This window comes from Artemia franciscana, chromosome 1 (assembly GCF_032884065.1).
Source record: "Artemia franciscana chromosome 1, ASM3288406v1, whole genome shotgun sequence".
In the NCBI taxonomy this organism is placed as follows: Eukaryota; Metazoa; Arthropoda; class Branchiopoda; order Anostraca; family Artemiidae; genus Artemia; species Artemia franciscana.
The window spans coordinates 41,975,432-41,996,254 of NC_088863.1; the positions used below are offsets into that span (position 1 = coordinate 41,975,432).

The 20,823-nt window shown below is 34.9% G+C and overlaps 1 protein-coding gene across 1 annotated transcript in view; it reads left to right on the forward strand.

The window, feature by feature from the left end:
• Positions 1 to 20,139, forward strand: part of LOC136029874 (mini-chromosome maintenance complex-binding protein-like) — an 85,751-nt gene extending 65,612 nt beyond the window's left edge. Inside the window, exons 9-12 of the mRNA XM_065708346.1 lie at positions 5,076 to 5,209; positions 7,874 to 8,041; positions 14,217 to 14,311; positions 19,909 to 20,139. Coding sequence (XP_065564418.1) covers positions 5,076 to 5,209; positions 7,874 to 8,041; positions 14,217 to 14,311; positions 19,909 to 20,017 — 506 coding nt within the window. The 3' untranslated portion in view covers positions 20,018 to 20,139. The remainder of the gene's footprint in view (positions 1 to 5,075; positions 5,210 to 7,873; positions 8,042 to 14,216; positions 14,312 to 19,908) is intronic.
• The last annotated feature ends 684 nt before the right edge of the window (positions 20,140 to 20,823 follow it).

Sequence of the window (20,823 nt, forward strand, 5' to 3'; positions counted from 1 at the left end):
CTTGAATGAATTTAGGAAAGAAACATTTCTCTGACAAAAGACCTAGAACATGCGGAGACTTCCTCCAGCTAGTGCTTCGCTTTTACAGCATATCCTTAGAGCTGCACCACAGTCAGGTCATGTGTGGAGTCGCAGCCTGGAATCGACACCCACTCTTCCCAGTTTTTCTTACTTTGGCTAGGTCATAGGCACCGATGGAAAGTGGCTTCCCAATTGGTTAGGTTCCCTTCCGCCAGCGTCAAAAGTCTGTCGCGAGACAGTGCGTTGTGGTTGCAAAAAAGGGTGTGAAAGAAGGTGCCGCTGCAGGAAATTTGACCTTAACTGTAGCCCACTATGCTGGTTCAAATCAAAGTCCTTTCATTGTTGAACATGTGATTATTCTTTTTACCTGAAGAGTCGATTGATCTCTTTGTGTTCCTGATAAAACTATAATTCTTAAATGCTTTAATCCGTCCGTTTAGCTTACGTTGATTCATTTACAATAAATAAAGAGATGAAGAGTTAACAAGTATTTAACTGATTTTGGTTTAGCAATTGTTACAAAGACCATAAATTGGACACGTCTTGATCTCATACTTAGGAAATTTGTACTGTACAGACCGTATTACTATTAGGCGTATGTCAGAATGACAGAACGATATTTAAAACTGCTGCATTAATTGCATTTTCTTCCGCCATCTTTGATTTTAGACCCGTATTTTTCGAACGCCATCTTGAATCTGAAGCGCCTAGCAACACTACGGTACAACTTAGGTTAGTTTTACGTTTATATTCGGAACTTCTGCCATCGATTACCCCATACTGGCCTATTTGAGGGGTCTTATCTTTTCGTTTTGACAAACTCATATTTTCGACCGCCATCTTGAATTTGAGGCACATAGCGGCGCCACGGTACAACTTAGGTTATTTTTAAGCTCATATGCGGAACCTGTGCAATCGATTACCCCATACTAGCCTATTTGAACGGCCATGTCTTCTCATTTTGACAAACTCGTATTTTCGTCCGCCATCTTGGATTTCAAGCCACCTAACCGCGTTCCGAGGAAGAATTTCGCTTGCGTAATCGAGCCATATTAAAGAGCATACTCGAAAGTACATCTCGGCCAATTTTGGTGCTTTCCTCAAACACAGAAGTATTTTGGTGCTTTTCGCCCGCACTAAAACAAGGAAACTGATCAGAAGGGACTTTTTGGCATGCTCAAAGGGGTAATAGAAATTAAAAAATGTTATTGCCAGGGACAGTGCAACGCTACCAAATAGAATCTTAAAAATTCAAAACGAACTCGAATTAGTTTCTTTTTAATACATTACGTATATTTATAAAATAGTCAGGATTATTCTGCACTACATAGACTATTTAAATCTACATTTTGTGCTCTTCTCACAGGCATTGGTCTTTAACCGTCGGCCCAGGGTAAATAAAAATAAATAAATAAAATAGACTCATCTAATTGTTAGGTTCTTTTAATTATTTGGTTAGGCTCTTTACTTCTTTTTTTATTATTGTTATTATTCTAGTCTGCCGATTTCAGCTTATTGCTAGAAAGTGTTAAGGTTCTAACCTCCGCGGTTGGACGCCTGGCCAGATTGATGGACGTAACATTGCATTTCGGAAAGCCGCATTGAATCCTTGCTTGGGGTAAAGAACAAGGATGGTTGTCGCTTGTGATTTGAAGTTGAAGTGGAGTTTCTTAGCCTATGTAGGAGATCAGTATCTAAAGTTATACAACCAAACCTTTTTTTTCTATCGAGCCATGTTTCTACTTTCGACTGGAAAGCTCTGTTCCAGCGGGCAAGCAGCAGTTTCAATTCGAAGTTCGACTGAAATCAGAAAGGGCTTAAGTTGTGTGGCGGCTACCTGGCTCCGTCACTGAAGAAATTGGAGCTTTTTCGTTGCTCCTTTGTTAGAAGTGATGTTAAAACTGTGGCCCGCGGCAAGAGAATCAGCTTTTAAACCAAGACAGATAGATTTTTTTTTAACCCCGATGAATAGTCCTTTATAAGCTGATTAAAGCATATGATATTAGTTTTTCGTACAAAAATCATTTCAAGCGATTTATCATCCGAAAAAAGTTGAGGGACTGACAACTTTAGTGTTGCGAAAACATTGAAACAAAGCGGGATTCAAATTTTAAGACATGTAGGTTACAATTGGCTGTTATACTGTGGCCATTATTGCGATGCCGGGTTGGCATCTTATGCTAGTTGGAATAACAATTATTTGCTTCTGATGTATTTCATAGCATGAAAAATTTGGTTTCACGTCCGCTATGGAAGGATGTGCAAGTAAAAATAGTTTGCTCGTCATCTTGGTTAAGGGTTAGAGACTTTTTTCAAATTAGTTTGCCTTAGATTTGATCAAAAACACTTTTAATTAAAAGTTGGTTGATAGATGACAGTTGTCTTCAGGTATGAGGGGCTTTGTACTTCAAATGACTAATATACCTTTCTCTTATCTCTAGCGGGGTAAATCTATAGTAGTAGTATAATTTTTAAAAAACTAAATTTTTCCGAGGGAATTAAAGAGAGAACTTGAAACTTACAACGAAACAAAATTATTACTTCACAGCCTATCTAACATATATTATCAAGAAAACTAGTGCAAATAAATCAACTGGTAATATGTCCCTATGTTTCTAGTATTACAGAAAACTAGTTCTTTACTGAAAACGCTAAAAATAGAGGAGTTTTGGTATGGTAAAAGTAAACGATTTAAGGGCACTTTTAACAGCATAAGAATAAAGCATTTCTAGATTGTTAATTCAATTTTTTTTTTAATTTGGTATCACTTCTGCACAATGAGCTCAGTTCAATGATTGACTGTCCTTTTAGATCTGAAATGGACATTCCATGACTATTTTGTAGACAAGTTCGAAGTAAAGCGATCTTTTTAGTATTAAAACTACAGACTCGCTTTAGAATTTGTATCACAACTTGCAATTCTCCGTTTGTAAGAGGAATAACGGCATTTCAAGAGTTCATATTCTTCATTTCGAGTTTCATTCATTTGATATGTTCTTCATTTCGAGCAGTGGCGGGACGAAGATGTTACCTGATAAATCAATCCATTATTTCTACAATCCATTATTTCAAAACGCTTCATTCCTACACCAGACAAGTAAATCATAAATTCAATGGGTGTCTTCGGATGTATTAATAGGAAACTACTCATATCATTTAATTGTTGATTCATGAGGTGATATATGACGGTTTTGTCAATATATTTCTAAGAACAATTTATCAACATTGACTTGTTAGTTCAGCTGACTATCACTCATCCTTAGGAATCTCGAATTCAAATCCTCGTTCAGTCAAATATTGCTGAAATTATCGAAAAATGCTTGGTAATCATCTTTGATAGTTACGGAAGCTCTTTCGCAATATCATTAAGAAAGGTAGAACTGCCTTGTCCAGGTTGGTTCAAGGTTCATTGTTTCTCAAGAATGCCTTAGGAAATCCAATAAGCAATTATGACAAGCCTAATCAATTTTAATCGAAGCGAAATCAATATTTTAATCGAAAGTAATTAGGCAGCAAGCAAGTTCATACAACACTGCGAGGGGATACTCAATCTCTTTGTAAGGTGTTTAGCAGCAAGCAAATCCTTATGACGCTGCGAGGGGGAAATCACTCTTTTTGGAAGGTGCAGAGAAGCAAGCAAACCCATAAGACACTGCGAGGGGGTACTCACTCTTTGAAAGGTGTAGAGAAGCAACTGTGAAAAAGGTTACACCCAATCAGAATTAATTAACTTCTCACCAAATTCAATGAGCAATTATGACAAACCACCAATCAAAAGTAATTAGCTTCGCATTAAATCCATAGGACACTGCTAGGAGATACTCACTGTGTTTGAAAGGTGTAGAGAAGCAACTTTAAAAAGATCTCACCCAATCAGAAGTAATTAGCTTCACCTCAAATCCTAAATCAGAAGTAATTAGCTTCTCACCATAGTTTATTGACTCCTCTGCAATGATATATGAAACCACTCTTTATCCATACAGCGCAATGATGCATGACACCCGTATCCCAAGACCAGGGAAATCAGTTAGGTAAAAGTTCATTGATCTTCAAGAGTGCCTTATGGCTATACCATTGCGCAACCAACACTTAAAGCTAGAGAAATCAGCTACGTAAAAGTTTATTGATCGTCAAGAGTGCGTTGATGAATCGCTGTTAAACCTTCTTCATGATATTAAACCAATAAGGAAGGAAGGAATAGTGGCTGTGGCCACCATGGTCTCCAGAGGATGCAATCTACTTGTATTTATCATAGTGAATTGTCTCGTTTTCGGTCTTTTCTCTTCAGTTTCGGTTGAACCTCCTTTTAAGCAATGATTTTGGGATTGTTTTAATTCTAGTTTTAATGATCACGTATTTTGTTTTAAGTCTTATTTTATGTGCCTTGCTGAGGGCTGCCCTTGGATATAGAGCCGACATATTCGTTTAAGGTCAACAAAATTTAAGTATCTTAGATTGATCCTTAATTACTTAATCTTTTTTTTTAGTATGATGGAAAGGTAGAGTGGTCTTAGTCGTTATTTACCTCTCTTCTTTTTTTTATTTTTTTTTCTTGTGCAGAGATAGGTTAAATACAAGACAGGTAAACATAAAAAACTTAAATGAGAGAGGTAGTGAGACTGAGAACTTTACTTTTATCATGGGTAAGGCTAAAAAAAATCATGGTGTTTACGAATGAATGGGTTTTCATTTAATAGTAAAATCAATGTTAAGACTGATATGATTTCTTAGAATCCTAGCTAATTTTTACAAATAAATCGGAAAATATATAGGAAACAAGATTTTAGGCCAGGGGAATAAAAAAAGTCAATGTATAATTATTTCGTTTAATTATTGGCCGTTCTTGACGCAAGTGAAAAAAAAACATACAAAGGAAATAAAACAAAAATAACGCAGAATGTCAAAAAGCTAAACAAGTCACAAAGGAAAGAAAAATAACAAAGAACTAAAAGAAAATTCAAAATAAAGGAGAAGAAAAAAGAATAATACAAGCATTGAATCAGTGATTCCTGTCGCATTTATAGCATATTCTTTTCCTGTGTGCTTTTTTACAGGTGTGAAAAACGTAAATGCATTGGAAAACTTGATTTTGTGGCAAAAATTGGCATATGATTTTCACTACCACCAAATAGAATACAATGCCAACATCCCGGTCATTATTCTTTCCGAAGGAAAATCTTTGTTACCGGTAAGTTGAATTTCGCAACAATTTAGTGTGAAAGTTCTCGTTTGCACATATGTTGTTAGGGGTTCAAGGGGAATCTTTCGAAGGTTGCCTAAAAGATGTGTGGTTAAAATTTCATAATTTGGGTACCATTATACCTTTTTTAGGAACTAGTTTCACCCTCTCACCCTGAAGACTTTGGTTTTTGAATATTTTGCTGTTAGACTTAAACAACAATGCTACTTGACCCTAACCAAAATAAGATCGCAAAAGCAAGCAAGTAAGAAATAAGAAATAGATAAAAGAATAATAAAAATACGAGATGTAGGCTACTCATGACAAAAAATGATAGTAACAGCATAGAAGATGATAAAAAGAAATGAAAATACAAAAGATACTTAAGTATCGCCTTGGGGTTTGTTTTGACTAGGCTTCTACTTTGACAGGTTTTACTAATTTTTTTTTTTTTAGGATCCTTGATGAAATTCCCTGTCACTAGAATTTTGAATAAATTAAAACAATGTATAAGATACTTAAAAAAAGTGAATACAATGAAAGAGTAAAAAAGATATTGCGTCTACTAGTACTAACAACTAACTGCTGCATCAAATTGCATAAAGCCAACACAGATACGCACGCTATTTCTTCATCCCAATCTATTTAGAGACTTTTTATTTACACCCTCCCAAGGAGTTCCCATTTCTCTTGTATATTTCTCTAAAAAATCCTCCAAGAGTCATTCGGGGACGACCCGATTTTCGCTTCGCCCTAGACGGTGGGCCGACAATGACGATCTTTGGGAATTGTCATTTTTCATATGCATGACGTGTCCTAGCCCTCTCATCTTTTCCCTCATTTTAGCCCTAGAAAGTGGGATTAAACCGAATTTTTCGTGTAGCTTACTGTATGGAATACTGTCAGTCAGACCCGTACCCAAATCAATCCGAAGGCAATTTCTCTAGAAAACATCTTGCAAAGCCTCCTTCGTTTTTGGGGTGCTCGCGCTTCAGAACCATTCTTGACTGCTGTCATTACTGTAGTTTCCACTATTATAATCTTGGTTTGCTTGGCTCAGCTGTAAAACAACACCCTGGGCCTTAAAAAAAACGAAAAAAAAAAACATTCAAAAAGCCGTGTCTTAATATTTATCTTTTAACAGACTTCCACTTTGTCGGTTTTTGTAAATTTTTAAGTTTCAGGCCCAATTTTCTGTCCTTAAAACTTAAATAAATCGAACTTAAAACGTTGACTTATGTAAGAATCTTACTTTTAGAGGTTACTTTTTAGAAGTTATAATGAGATGGAAACTAAAAAACATGATTATACAGAATTAACGAACTAAGAATTCGAAAAATCCTGATAAGAAACAAAAATATTGCAAATTATAATAAGAATAAAATAATTCGAAAAATATATAAGTTTCATCTTTATATTTTTTTTAAGAGACTTCGACTTTAATGGCTCTTTTTAGGTTGGAGTTTCTTCTAGATTCCCGCTAATTTAATTTCTGATTCTCCCAAGCAAAATGTGGTCATAAAAATCCAAATAAACAAATTTCAATTATTAAATATTGCAACAATATTTTTACAGTGATATAATATATAGATTACATTAAATGAAGTTTATCAGGCCCTTGTGGACGTGGATTGTACTTTTGACGTCCCTGGTTACTAATGTACTCAGGATCATACACCTTAATTGTGGCCGACGGAAAAAAAAATCGGTAGAAACAAGCTAAAAAACATACAAGATTATCAAATTGCGAAAAAAGGCTGAGATCAATAATTGACAAAAGAAATTTTAGATGTTCCAAATCGATGTTCAGGCCTCTTCCGGAGCACCAAAAAAATGAAAGAGAGGAGAAACACTGTGAAAAAATACAACATCAACACAAAGCTGGTAAGAAAGGGAGGTAGAAAGGAAGAAAAAAAAAATCAAATAAGTAAGACCAGAAGCCTGGGTGATTTTAGCTTTGCAGTTAAGACCATTGAAAAATGAATAACCTCCTGAGTTATGTGGGACCGAATGGAACTTTACAGATGTTGACGACGGACTTTGAAAATACACTCCAAAGTATCGTCACTGACACGCCCAAAGGCTGTAGCTGATGTTTTCACTCTTCTGTGATGTTTGTCAAAAACTGCTTGTAATTAAAAACAGCAGAGTAATATAGGAAAAGGAGGACCAAAGTTTGTTTGCACTTAAATTGCCCATGCTGATCCTCCCTTTGAGCACCACTTAACAAACAGTTTTTGTTGGCACGTGGCAGGCTTGAATATATTGATTGCACTTAAATTGCCTATGCTGTTCCAAACCTTGAAAACAGTATATGCTGTTCCAACTTTGCTTTATAAACAGTATTTGGCAACTATTCCAAGGGTTTGTAAATGTCATATGCTATTTTCAGGCGTGACAGTGACGATGTTTATTGTTTATTTTGCACTTGTTCCGTTTTTTTTGCGATGTGGAAAAGCAAAATCTTTTTTTTGCCGATCAAATGATTGTAAATACTATCGTTTGGCTATAGAGCATATTTTAGAAGATAAATGTATGGATACACATCTTCTAAAAGATATATGGAGTACGAGGAGCCCGAATAAAGCCTGATTTTTGGTTGTATTTTATTTTTCTTGCTCTATTTCATTTTTTAACTTTTAACTGTTTTCTTGATTTTATTTCATCCTTTAGAGTGATGTCCTTGTGCCTTTAAAAATAAAAGAAGAGAAGCTGAGCAGTTATGACAACATGATCAGTGCCATCTTTACTTTTCTAAGTGAAGATTTGTCAAATAAATTAAGGAAGTACATAACCATTTGCCAAATGATGGAGTACACTCTTACTGAAGAACTTCAGAATGTGAGTTTTTTTTAAGCTTTTTTTTTACAGATATGGATTTATCGCATTTTCTACTACATTTATCTTCCTTACATTACACAATTCTAAGTATGACAGATTGCTGATTGGTAGAGAGGCTAAACTAAGCCGCTGGTAAAGCAATGGATGTGAATCCGTAGCATAAACATTTTCCCGAATTTTGAACAGTGTTCGATATCTGCATATGAATTGCATGAATAAATGAAGATTTGGCCTCTATTGAAGCATAAAAAATCAAAAATAAAAGATGTTTAGAAGAATAACCATTTGTTCGTTCAGGGTTCAGTGCTCCTATCAAATTGACTTATCTCTAGTCAATCAGGTAGATTAAATTATCTCCTTCTCTAATTGATTATGTCCCTATAATAATTTTTTTAATGTTTTCAATAAAATACTCTTGTTCTCTTTTCCTTGAATTTAAAAATCTCTCTCATTAAAATTTGCTTGTGAATAAAAGAATTTATATATATATATACATATATATATATATATATATATATATATATATATATATATATATATATATATATATATATATATATATATATATATATATATATATATATATATATATATATATATATATATATATATATATATATATATATATATATATATATATATATATATATATATATATATATATATATATATATATATATTTACTAGCTGTTGGGCTGGAATTTACTAGCTGTTGGGCAAAGAATTTATATATATATATATATATATATATATATATATATATATATATATATATATATATATATATATATATATATATATATATATATATATATATATATATATATATATTATATATATTCTGGTATATTCTGGCCTTAAAAAATAATTTTGACTAGTCAGAAGTTAGAGAAAATTCGTTAAGAGCCTTAATTTTGGATAAGAAAGATTTATGTGAATGACATCATTCACACTTGTCACACTCGTGTGAAAAAAATGAAGATTTTCATGCATGGAAAAGTATGCATTAAATTGCTTAAATAGCAAAAAACTGGTGATTGCGAAAATATTTCTATAAATTTTGACAAAGGATTACAACAATTCAAAAACATTAAAAAAGAAAACCAAAAGTTTGATGCTTAGTAGAAATCGTTGCTAGAAAGCGGACTTTATATCTTTGAATAACCTCAGTATGAAAATACGCTAAATTGCGTAAAGTGCACAAAAGTTTTAATTGCAAAAGTATTTGTATATATTTAACAAGGGATTACAACAATTCAAAAACCTTAAAAAAGAAAACCAAAAGTTTGAATCTTAATAGAAAGCTTATTTAGAAATAGGACTTGTTTCAATAATCAAATATCTTTGAAAAGATACAGTATGAAAAGACATTAAAATTGCTTGAATAGCAAAAAAAAAGCGAATTGCAAAAATATTTGTATGTATTTTAGCAAGAGATTACAACAATTCAATTACCTTAAAAAAGAAAACAAAAGTTTGAAGCTTAGCAAACAATTGATTAAAAAAAGTATTTATTGAGTTATGTCATTTTATATACACCAGTATTGCAATGACGTTGTCTCAGTTATGTGGAAAAATTGAAGATTTTATGTATTGAGAAGTTTATATTAAATTGCTTAAAGAGCAAAAAACTGGTATTGCAACAATATTTGCATATATATTGACAAGGGATTACAATAGTTCGAAACCATAAAAAAGAAAACCAAAATTTTGACGAATTATATTATCCCCCCCCCATTACAAGAATGAATGTATCGTTTCTATATCTATGACGCGTACAAAATTACAAATGGAAATTATTTAAGAAATGAAAAAAAGTTGAAAATATTTTTAAGTTCAGTTCAGAATCGCTAAAGTTATAATGTAAACTCCAAAAATATTTATGGTGTTCGAGCAATAATTTTAATGTTTTGATTCAAACTAGTAAAATACCTGACAATTTTGAAACTAGTTTTTTTGTTTAATAAAAACAACTTGATTCGCGAATAAGGCCTACAGGTATGAATGTAACCAGCTATATACTGCCTTTAGGAAGGACTAAAAAACTGAAAATTTGCACCATCAATTTCGACAACACATTTACGGACAGCTAAGGCAAAGGCCATTACTAAATTGTCTGAAGTAATCAAAATTCAAAAACGTGTCAAAAATGAAAATGAAGAGCAAAGACAAGGGTGGTTAAAAGACACGCAAAAACAACAATTAGAGCGTGTCAAAAGTGAAAATGAAGAGCAAAGACACGCGGCTAGAAGCCATGCGACACCGAGCATGTAAGCGAGTCAAAAATGAAAGTGAAAAGTAATTACACATGCAGTTAGAAAAACAGCGGTGGCGTGTAAAAATGAAAATAAAGAGAGCAAAGACACTCGTGGTTAGAAGACATGCGACACCGAGCATGTGAGCAAGTCAAAAATGAAAATGAAAAGCAAAGACACACGCGGTTAGAAGACATGCGACTCCGAGTATGTGAGCGAGTCAATGAAAACCAACCTGGACAGCGAGAACCAGAACGTGTCAAAATTGAAAATGGTAGCGATGATGATTGGGTTTGGTATTTTGGTATGGATGAGGTCACCAATGCCTACCATACCTTTGTTAAAAAATAAAGGTTCGGTACAAGCCGAGGTAAAACGAACCAAACAAATTGAAAATGATATCAATGATGATTGAGTTTTGGATTTTGACGACAAGGTCATCAATGCCTACTATACCTTCTAAAATCAAAAACCTGGACTAGATAAATCGTTGGTCAAAAAATAAGTTTTTGTCCCAGCACCTGAACAATTAAAAGAAACGAAGGTTGGGCGATATGCTTTCATAATTACAAAAGACAAGCCGAGACAAAAGAAGAAGGTTGTGTCCCACCACTTGAACAATTGAAAGAAACAGAGGATTGGCCATATGTCTTTCATAATAACAAAAGAGAAGCTGAGGCAAAAGCTTAACGTACAGTAAAAAAAAATGTGATTTTACGAAGGCAATACTTCTAATTTAACGTCCATTTGAACGTTATGACATCATGACGTCATGACATATGTCTTTCATAATAACAAAAGACAAGCCGAGATAAAAGAAGTTTTTATCCCACCACCTGAAAAATTAAAACAAACAAAGGTGATCATCAATGACTATCCCACATTTGAAAATCAAAACCTGGAGTAGATAAATCTTCGGTAGGAAAAGAAGTTTTTGTCCCTCCACCTGAACAATTAAAAGAAACAAAGAATCGGCGATATGTCTTTGATAATGGTAAAAGACAAGCCGAGGCACAAGGAGAAGCTTTTGTCCCACCACCTGCACAATTAAAAGAAACAAAGGTTCGGCGATATTTCTTTCATAATGACAAAAGACAAGCTGAGGTACAATAAAAAAACGTAATTTTACAAAGGCAAATTTTAAAGTCCATTTAGACGTCATGACATCAAGAAAAGGCTCAAATGTCTGCGTTTAGAAGACAAGCGACAATGAGAATCCATATATAGAAGCCTGCCGTGCGCCAAGTGCCAGGGTCCGGCGGCAATTACCAGGAGACCGATGGCATTTACTAGAAGACTGGTGGCTTTGCCACCCCTGGCACTGCTGCGCGGTAGGCTTTTATGCATAAATTCTCATCATTGCTTGTGTTCTTACCGAGGCTGTTGTCCCAGTGAAGCAGCAGGTTTATTTACATCATCCTCCACTTCTCGTATCTTCTTGTAACTTTTGGCATAGTTGTTTGTGTCTTGCAGTATTTCTTCCAATAGATCCATTAGATTATCAGAGATCCTATAATTTAAAGGATGTGCAAGGTCGTTGTTCAAAAGCTTCATTGGAGTCTAAAAGTATATTTGGCTACATTGAGGGGGTTCAGTACCACCTTCAGGGGTTTGTGCTGCGTGTTCCGCCAAATTGGTTTTGTGATAATTTTGTCCAGCTACATCGAAGCTGAAAACATTACGACTATTGATGATTCGGTCACCGCTTACGTTAAATGAAGCTAAAGTAGAACATGAGTTCAAGTTTCAGATTTGTTTATGAAACTCTTTAGAGAGCAAGTAGTAGCAGTAGTAGTAGTAGTAGAACAATTTTATTAGAAGTAAACATTTCATAATCAATAACACAACATCAGCGAAGCTTGCGAGGCTGTGCTAAATTCAAGGAAAATTAAGAGAGAATATGGAGAATGAGACCATATACCGAAATCAACAACAATAAAAAAACATAACAATACATTACCTTGCGTGACCCCAAGACAACAAAAATTAACAAACAAAAACATACATAAATATTACAAATGAATAACCTACGGAAAATTTATTGTAGTTAATCAGTTTCAAAAGTATACCTACCGAGCAACTCCACACGTAAATCAGACTTAAACTTGCCAAAGCTACCTATTTCCTTGATATCTATACGCAGTTTATTCCAAAGTTTTGAAGCTCTGTAAATAAGTGAAAGAGAAGATTTACTTGAAACTAATCGAGGAACCTCAGTATCACCTCGTATCCGAGTAATGTGGTGGTGAACATCAGACCTCTCGACCTCTGTAAAACAATCAGGAAGGCTCTCACTGTAATACTTATATATAAAAATCAACGTCTAAAAATCATGTAATCCAGCTGCAGGCATTATATTTAAATCTCTATACACAGACCTCAAAGACTCCTGGTTCCCAACACCACAAAAAACTTGGATAGCATTATTCTGGATCACATGGATTGGACGAACTATCGAAGGGAAAGTACCAAGCCAAATCAACGAGCAATACAAAATGTAAGGGCGAATCAGGGAAAAGTATAACAATCGTACAACATTTGGGGGGGGGGAGTATGTTTTAATTTGCGCATGATACCTAAGACGTGATAATATTTTCGAAACATGATTTTTAAATGATAGGATTTCATCAACATTGATTCCGATGTATTTGGTAAACCTTGTTCGTTTAATAATTGCCCGCTCCGAAATCATTTCCGTAAACCAAGGGTAAAAATTCGGAGAACGAGAGAAAATAACAAAATTTGACTTATCTATATTCAGGTCAAGGTAGTTTACTTTAAGCCATGTGCATATCTTGCTCATTGCTGCATTTATCGTTGACATGAGCAGGTGTTCAGCAGGGGCAACACACACCAAGGTTGTATCATCAGCAAATAAGGGCATAGTAACCTGGGTCTTACTCGGACCGTTGTCAACAAAGTCGTCAATTCTGGGCAGAGCTTTCACAACATGAGGCAGATCATTAATAAAAATTAAAAACAGAGTCGAACCCAGTACGGATCCTTGGGGACCCCCCCCCCCCCCCAATTAACAACATTTTTAATAGACAAAAATACTTGTAAATTGACATACTGCTGTCTATTTTGAAGATAACTGCAAAGCAAACCCAATGTAGCACCCCTTAATCCATAAAATTCACTTTTTGTAAATAATATTTGATGGTCAACAGTGTCAAACGCCTTAATTAAGTCCAAAAATATACCAGCTACCCTAAGCTTTTTATAAAGAGCATCGTTAATTATAGTAGTAATAAATGAAATCGCCATTTCTGTTTTTCTACCCTTCCTGAACCCAAACTGATTTGGATGTAGAAGTTTATGACGTTCCAAATGCTCATAAATTCTAATATTAATACATTTTTCTAAAACTCGTGGAAACAACAGGTAATAATGAAATTGGTCTATAATAAAAATTTGTGTAAAATCGTAGTAGAACTGTGTGTGATATGTCGCGGCTGATTGTTATCGCTTGTCACTATAGGCACTTCAAAGGAATGAACGTGCTCGTATCGAAATTGATCTTTCCAAGGAGGAGGAGTTGAAGTATGTTGATGAACAGTGCACAAAATAGAACTTAGCTCGTGAATGCATTTTGCCTTTCTGTAATACTGAAGTAGCGCTGGCCCAGTTTCGCAAGGAAGCTTCTAATAATGGTATATCTTATCAACAGTTATCAAGCTATGGAAACTTTCCATTAATGAATTATCTGTGAGTCTGGAAATCTATATATGTCTGCATACTAGACCGTCTGTATTTTGGTAACCCTGTCCCCGAGTGGTGCCTCCTTTCAGATTTTCTGCTCTTCATAATCTCTTTTTTTCCATATAATTTACCTGTTTTCATGCATTTGAGAACTAGTGCAATAACTTGTGAAAATTGTCTTTCAACACTCAACTGTTTTGTTAATTAATCAATTTCAGGCAATACAGCAAGACTTTGTTTTATCAAGGCAGGCTGAAAGTTCTTCCCATTCCATGACTGCAAATGATTTACATCTGATGCTTGGACTGGCAAGGTAATTTTTTTTGTCCACCTAGTCTCGTACCTTTGCACTAGAATTGCCACTGGATTTGGAAGTTTCTAGAACAGTGGTTCTACTTATTCAATGAATTTTATGCTAATCTAGTTTTGGTTAATTTCTTATATTGTTATCTAGCATTCTGATTGAAATTCGGTGACTTTAATATGAAACAAATAGCTTAAAAGTTGGCACGCCATGTCTTTTTAAATGAGGTTCTGATCAAGCCTTATTTGGACCCGGGCCAATAGAATAAGATAGGTGGGACACAAAGGGACCCACGAGTAGCCGACGAGCTGGGAAGATTTTCTGTGTGTATGTTATCCTGTTTCTAGAAACATATAATAACAGTGTTAAAATTAAGTGAAGAAGGCGGGGGGGGGGGGGGCTTAAATGTCGTAAGCATAATCGTCCAAGTTTATTGTCAATACCAAGTTTTTCCAGATTCCAAACATTCATAATTCGATTTTAATCGAACTTCAGGCGCACCTAAAATTCAGATAGACTTGTTTACGCCAAGCAAGGCTCAAACCCCTAGACCCAGGCATATTTCAGTTTGACTCGGTTCTAAGAACACATTATATGTCAACTTAAAGTGAGTATAAAGTGCCTGAGCTGCTTTAGCCACCAGGGCACTTAGTGTGTTAAGGAAAGGTTGATTTACAATCCTAAGCACAATATTATTAACATTATTCCCAAGGTTTATAGTCTGGCTGTCTAGAGTAATTTGTGTCTGAGTTAGAGAGAGTCAATTCACATACAGACAGCAGGGTTTTTGCAATTGATTTGCGCTGAAGAGTAAAAATAGAAATAATTATATTGCAAGAGCCATTTTATTCCACAAGTTATCCTCCAGTTCGGCTTGAGGATAAGACAGTAATATTATCAATTTCTTTAAGAGCTTAGTTGAAACGTGGAGAAGATATACCATGTTGAAATCAGTGTCATTTTAAGAGTTTCAATGTCTACGATCGTAAGGCCCAGAGGGGGCTAATCGTGTTAATCCCATTACTCGTATTTTTCTCCTTTTTTTCGCTTCACTTTATCGATGTGTTTTTACCCATTAAATATTCTCTTCCTTTTGAATTGAATTCAAATATAGAGTAAGATGCCTAAGACGAATAGTAATTAACCTCCGTTTTATTCATGTTTGAATTTGAATCATCTGTGGGAAACCAGCCTTTTACTTCTCCTGTAAACTTTGAATCTCTGAAAACCTTTTTATTCTACTGATAGCGATTCATTTCTCCATTTCTCTGTTTTTCAGCACGTTCAGTACCATACCCAAATAAAAAGTGTTAACTGATGTTTTAACTTATTCTGATCTTTTAACGTATCGGATTATTTGTTATATTTCAAATGTAAGTAATTTTGAATATGTCCATAGTTTAGAAGTACGGACAGTAAAGAAAAAAGGGGAAATTATACTAGGTCTTTTCGGAAAACTTGTAAAGGATAACGTCATGAATACAAGAGTGACTCATTTGACGAGAGGGTTCAACCTGACTCAGTATACGAGTTTTTATTTCAAAAGATCAAATGATAATAAAGAGCGACATTAAAATTCAAAATTAACAGAAATTATGCTGTGTGCGAAGAAAATTGCTGCTTCCCTGGACCTTTTTTGTCTTTAGAATATCGATAGATTTTCTAGACTTTATGCCACTTTGACTGTCCTAGGTTCTCAGAACTGGGTTTTCATTATATGTACATCTCTTGTGATTAAAGATATTATTCTGTTGGGTAATAGATTACGGATTACAGGTTAACACTTTATACAATCTTATCTCCTAATTAGTATTACATATCCGTCCTTTACTCTCAGAATCATGTTCTTGCAGCTACTTTTTACTATAATATTTGCGAAACTACGTCGTTGTGATTTATTTTTAGCAAGTAATGGCTGCGCAAAAGCATGTAGACAAATTGCCTTACCCTTCAATCTGTCGGAAACAAAGGAAATGTAGACAGTTATTTGTCCTTGCCTTAATTGCATATTAGGAACCAATAAAAGTCCCAAGTCCCTCGTTAACAAAGAAACCATGATCTACCAGCCTAATGTTTATTTATTTAAGAATTAACGACGCTTCTTGACTACTCTTTGAAGTCTCTAGGTTTTCTCCTACTTTGAATCCAAATTCCTTCTTTCAGTGTTCAAATTAAAGCTCGAAGCTCTTGACCCTTCTTAACTTTAGATTTTATTAAGAAAGAAATCAAAACTTAGAATTTGATCTTTCAAACGTTGATGGTACTATAAATGTGTCCGTCATCTTTCATAATTATTCAACTATAGATAGAAGCTGTAGTCATTACAATCACATAACCCCTACTCCCTGAAGAATATCATGGTCTAACCACCGATTATTAATTAAAACTCCTTCACTGGTCTTTGAGTGATGTTTTCCCGATTTTCCAATCAAATAAAAGGTAAAACAATGTTCAGAAGTCTCTAACCTCTTAACCAAGAAGTTAAGCTTGCCCTAAGAATCTTTTCTTATTTCCCATTCCCTCTTCGTAGCGGAAACCAAACCATATCTCTTATTCTCAAATACATCGGATCCAAAAATAGCCCTATGGCCTCACCGAAAAGTTGGTATAACGGCATCGAAGACGGTAAAGTCTTATCAAGTATTTTGCTAATCTCACAGAAAAACATCTCTGAGTAAGGGATCCATTTGTTTTTCGTCCATACTTCAAAGGAAAAAAACAAAAAACAAAAGGTATTCAAGGTGCATTCACCGAAATTGTCACGTTTCCGGATGTGTATAAAGTAATAATGGGAATTGCTGGTGGTGCTTCGATAATCTATGTTTCTTTCCTTTCGTCTACCCTTATTAATGCGTGAAACGAAAATGCTAAATTAAACCCAAATCTACAGGAAAAAAGGATCATCGAGAAACGGTCGGAGGACAAAAGGTTGATCAATGAACAAACAGTCAATGCCATTATCATAGAGATCTAAGTCGCGATCAGTCTGGAGAGCAATCTCATTTGCTAACGTAGAAAAGATGACCGAGGGGTTTAATTCTCGGACTACGGCGCCAGGAAACTATATTGAGACTCTAGAATACTGCAACGACGATCTAGAACAGTATAAAAAGTCAAATGTTTTTTCAATCCATGAACTGTCTCAAGACAGATGAAGAAACAGTGACCAGTAGCATCGTTGGGTTCATCCGTACTAAGGTCCTTATGCTTACTGCTAACATCAATTCAACCGAGCGCTTTTGCACTCAAGTTACTTCAATAGATAATATTCTTTCTCCAGTTCCAGTCACTTCTGTTCAAAGCCTATATTCATGAATAGGATGAGATTGGCCTTGATATAAAGTGTTTTTGTCGGAGGTACTTGACGCCGAAGCGTATACAATTACTAAATCTGGCATGCGATAAATCTGGGAATAGGAATGAGTGACTGAGGGCAGCTATGTGTCAGCTAAACTGGAAAATAGTTCAGCTATCTTAAAAATCAGGTCACTGCGTGATCTGATCAGCAATCTACTAAAGTGATAAGCTGAATCAGTGTTTTGTTTTTCTCTTTTCAAATTCTCAGTAATATTTCCTCAATATTTTTACCCTTAATTTTCTTGTTGATTTCATTTTTTTCGTTTTTAATTTCTTTTCTCCTAAGTTGTTTTTTGTCACCTTTTTCTTTTTTTTTGCTTTTGTGATTTCGTTGTTCTTATTATTTTCAAAAATCTGACAGTTGCTGGTATCTTCATGTTATCCAAATGCCAGTGTTGTGGGAATACCGAGCTATGTGAACTGTGGGTAAATAGCGTGCGAAGGCTATTTGAAATTTCTTAGAGTCTAGATAGGGTAACATCTCCTCCTTGGGTAAGCGACTACTTCAACTCGAAAATCGTCCTTTTATGTTCTTAGTACAATTATTAATTCAGTCGGTTAGTCGATTTATTTACCATTAAATACCCATTCTTCAGTTGTCAGTAAGTATCTATCGGATTTCGATGGGATATCCAGACGAGATGGTAACTTTTCAGTGCTTCAGCTCAATGCTTAGAGTCTTTGGTCTTCGTTTGTTGAGTTGAAACAAATAGTGTATAGTGTCCACCCAGATATAATTGATCTTTGTGAGACTTTTCTTAGCTCTAAAACTGAATATTTTTTTTTTGCATCTCCCTGGTTACAAATACAGGATGCTTGAATTGAGGTAGCTTAAAAGGTAGCCTTCCTGTCCATGTTTCGGAATAGCTTATTTATTCTGTAAAACGTAACCTGTCTAGAAATTAAGAAGGGATTTTTGAATCTAGGCCTAATTGAGGTTAAAATCCAGGCTAAAGCCTAATTATTGATAATGTATACCATTCTTCTTGTGGGCCTGTTCCCTCTTTCCCTCAAATTCCTAATGAGATTTTTTTTAAAAAATCCCTCTTCATTATTGTGGGCTTGTCATTAGGGGTTACTTCAACCTTAATTTGTGTGACCTGTGCTCATCATCGTTTTTGGAGTTTCTTTCGTTCATTCTCGCTTATTGAACCTTACTTTCTGCGTGCATTCCGACTCATGTAAGTGAAAGTACTGCTTCTTGCTTGATAATATTGCCTAACAAGAGCCAAAAAATTGGTTTTCCTTCTTTAAAATGTAATGATCAGCAGCTTGCTGAATCTAGGCCTAATTGAGGCTAAAATCCAGGCTAAAGCCTAATTATTGATAATATATACCATTCTTCTTGTGGGCCTGTTCCCTCTTTCCCTCAAATTCCTAATGAGATTTTTTTTTAAAAATCCCTCTTCATTATTGTGGGCTTGTCATTAGGGGTTACTTCAACCTTAATTTGTGTGACCTGTGCTCATCATCGTTTTTGGAGTTTCTTTCGTTGATTCTCGCTTATTGAACCTTACCTTCTGCGTGCATTCCGACTCATGTAAGTGAAAGTACTGCTTCTTGCTTGATAATATTGCCTAACAAGAGCCAAAAAATTGGTTTTCCTTCTTTAAAATGTAATGATCAGCAGCTTACCCTTCTTAGGTCAACTTCGATTCGAAATATGTTCCTTTCTGCTTGCCTACTAGAAAAGAGCTTTCCAATCGAAAGCAGAAACATGGCTCAGGGGAGCAAAAGCTTAGGTCCGATGGTCCTCTCTAAAATAGATTTTAAAACTTCAGTTCGTCTAACACGTTATAGAAAAGAAAGGAAGAAAAACAGAATATTTGAGTGGATTGTGCCAGTTAAAACCATATTTCTGCTCAAGTTACCTGGTCATTTGAGATAAATTGATTTGCCTATCTTCCCTTGCAGTACTAATCTCTATTTAGTTGCCTATTTTATTATTCTACCCAGATATGTACGTAGTAATTTTTCTGGTTGGGGGGAGGGGAGGGATTTTGTCGAAACATCAAACAGCTAAATTGTTAGCTTTGGATTATAACAACAAATCGTAAAAACCATGAGATTTTGGGTTAGTCTTGGCCTCCAAGTCTCCCGCCCTGTCTGTGTGTGCCTGGTTTCGCCTATTGGGCCTTCATTTTTTTCGCGTTTTTTTTTTGTGGTGTTATCATGCTATAGTTTTCTCATCGTTTATTGGATGTGTGTCCTTTTTGTTGTATTTTTCACTTACATTTGTGTTTTTTTAGGTTGTTATCTCTAAGCTATGGGGAGACTACTTTAAGCAAAGAAATTTGGGGCTTAGTTAGAAACATGGAAACAGAGAGAAAACAAAGGATTTCTCAAATTCGTCGTTAGTCTCTGTCATCGACATACCCGTACAAGCACGACAAGAAGTCCTATTTTATATTCAATTTAAATGCAAGCTTGTTTTTTTAATTACGTTCTTTAAATAAAGAAGCCCTCAGGCTAAAATATAAGGGCCGACATTTCTCTATAGGAACAGCCAGGTCTGTACACAAGCATTTGAAATGGGGAAGGGAGAGTCTAGATACGGAAAAGGTATTTATTTGACCATTATACAAACAAAACTTACATTTTTAATATATTTCTAAGTCGTGGGATACGGGCAAATTGGTCAACGAGATTATGAGTTCGGTCATAGTTGCCTTAAAATGCTATATTTGGCTGATGAAGATTTAACGTCTTTTATCTCATAAACTGACCCAAAGTTTTAATCTTAACCACTTGGCATCAATTTGTAATAGAACTGCTCAATATAGAAATACTTGTTTCGTAGTAATGAAAACCTAAACTCTGGCAACAGTAATAGATAAGCTGTGCATTAGCTAATAAGCACACAAAGATCTTTTATTCGTATGTAATTCGTCATCCTAGAAGGGGGAGGGCTAAGTGGATAAATCCTATGCTCATGTGGATTTTGGATACAAAATAAAGTTAACTTCCATAAAAATAGCAGGTTTAGTGAATTTATTGGCTCACACTTTGAGATTTACTATATTGTTTGCTGGGTTAGTTTAATCACTGAAGCCTCTGTAAAAATAAATCAGATATATAAACACAACAATCAATCCTCTAAAAATTTTGGGATTTATCCTTCCTTTGGTTTTGGTTTAGCCTATTTTTCTGCTATTGTTCGAAAA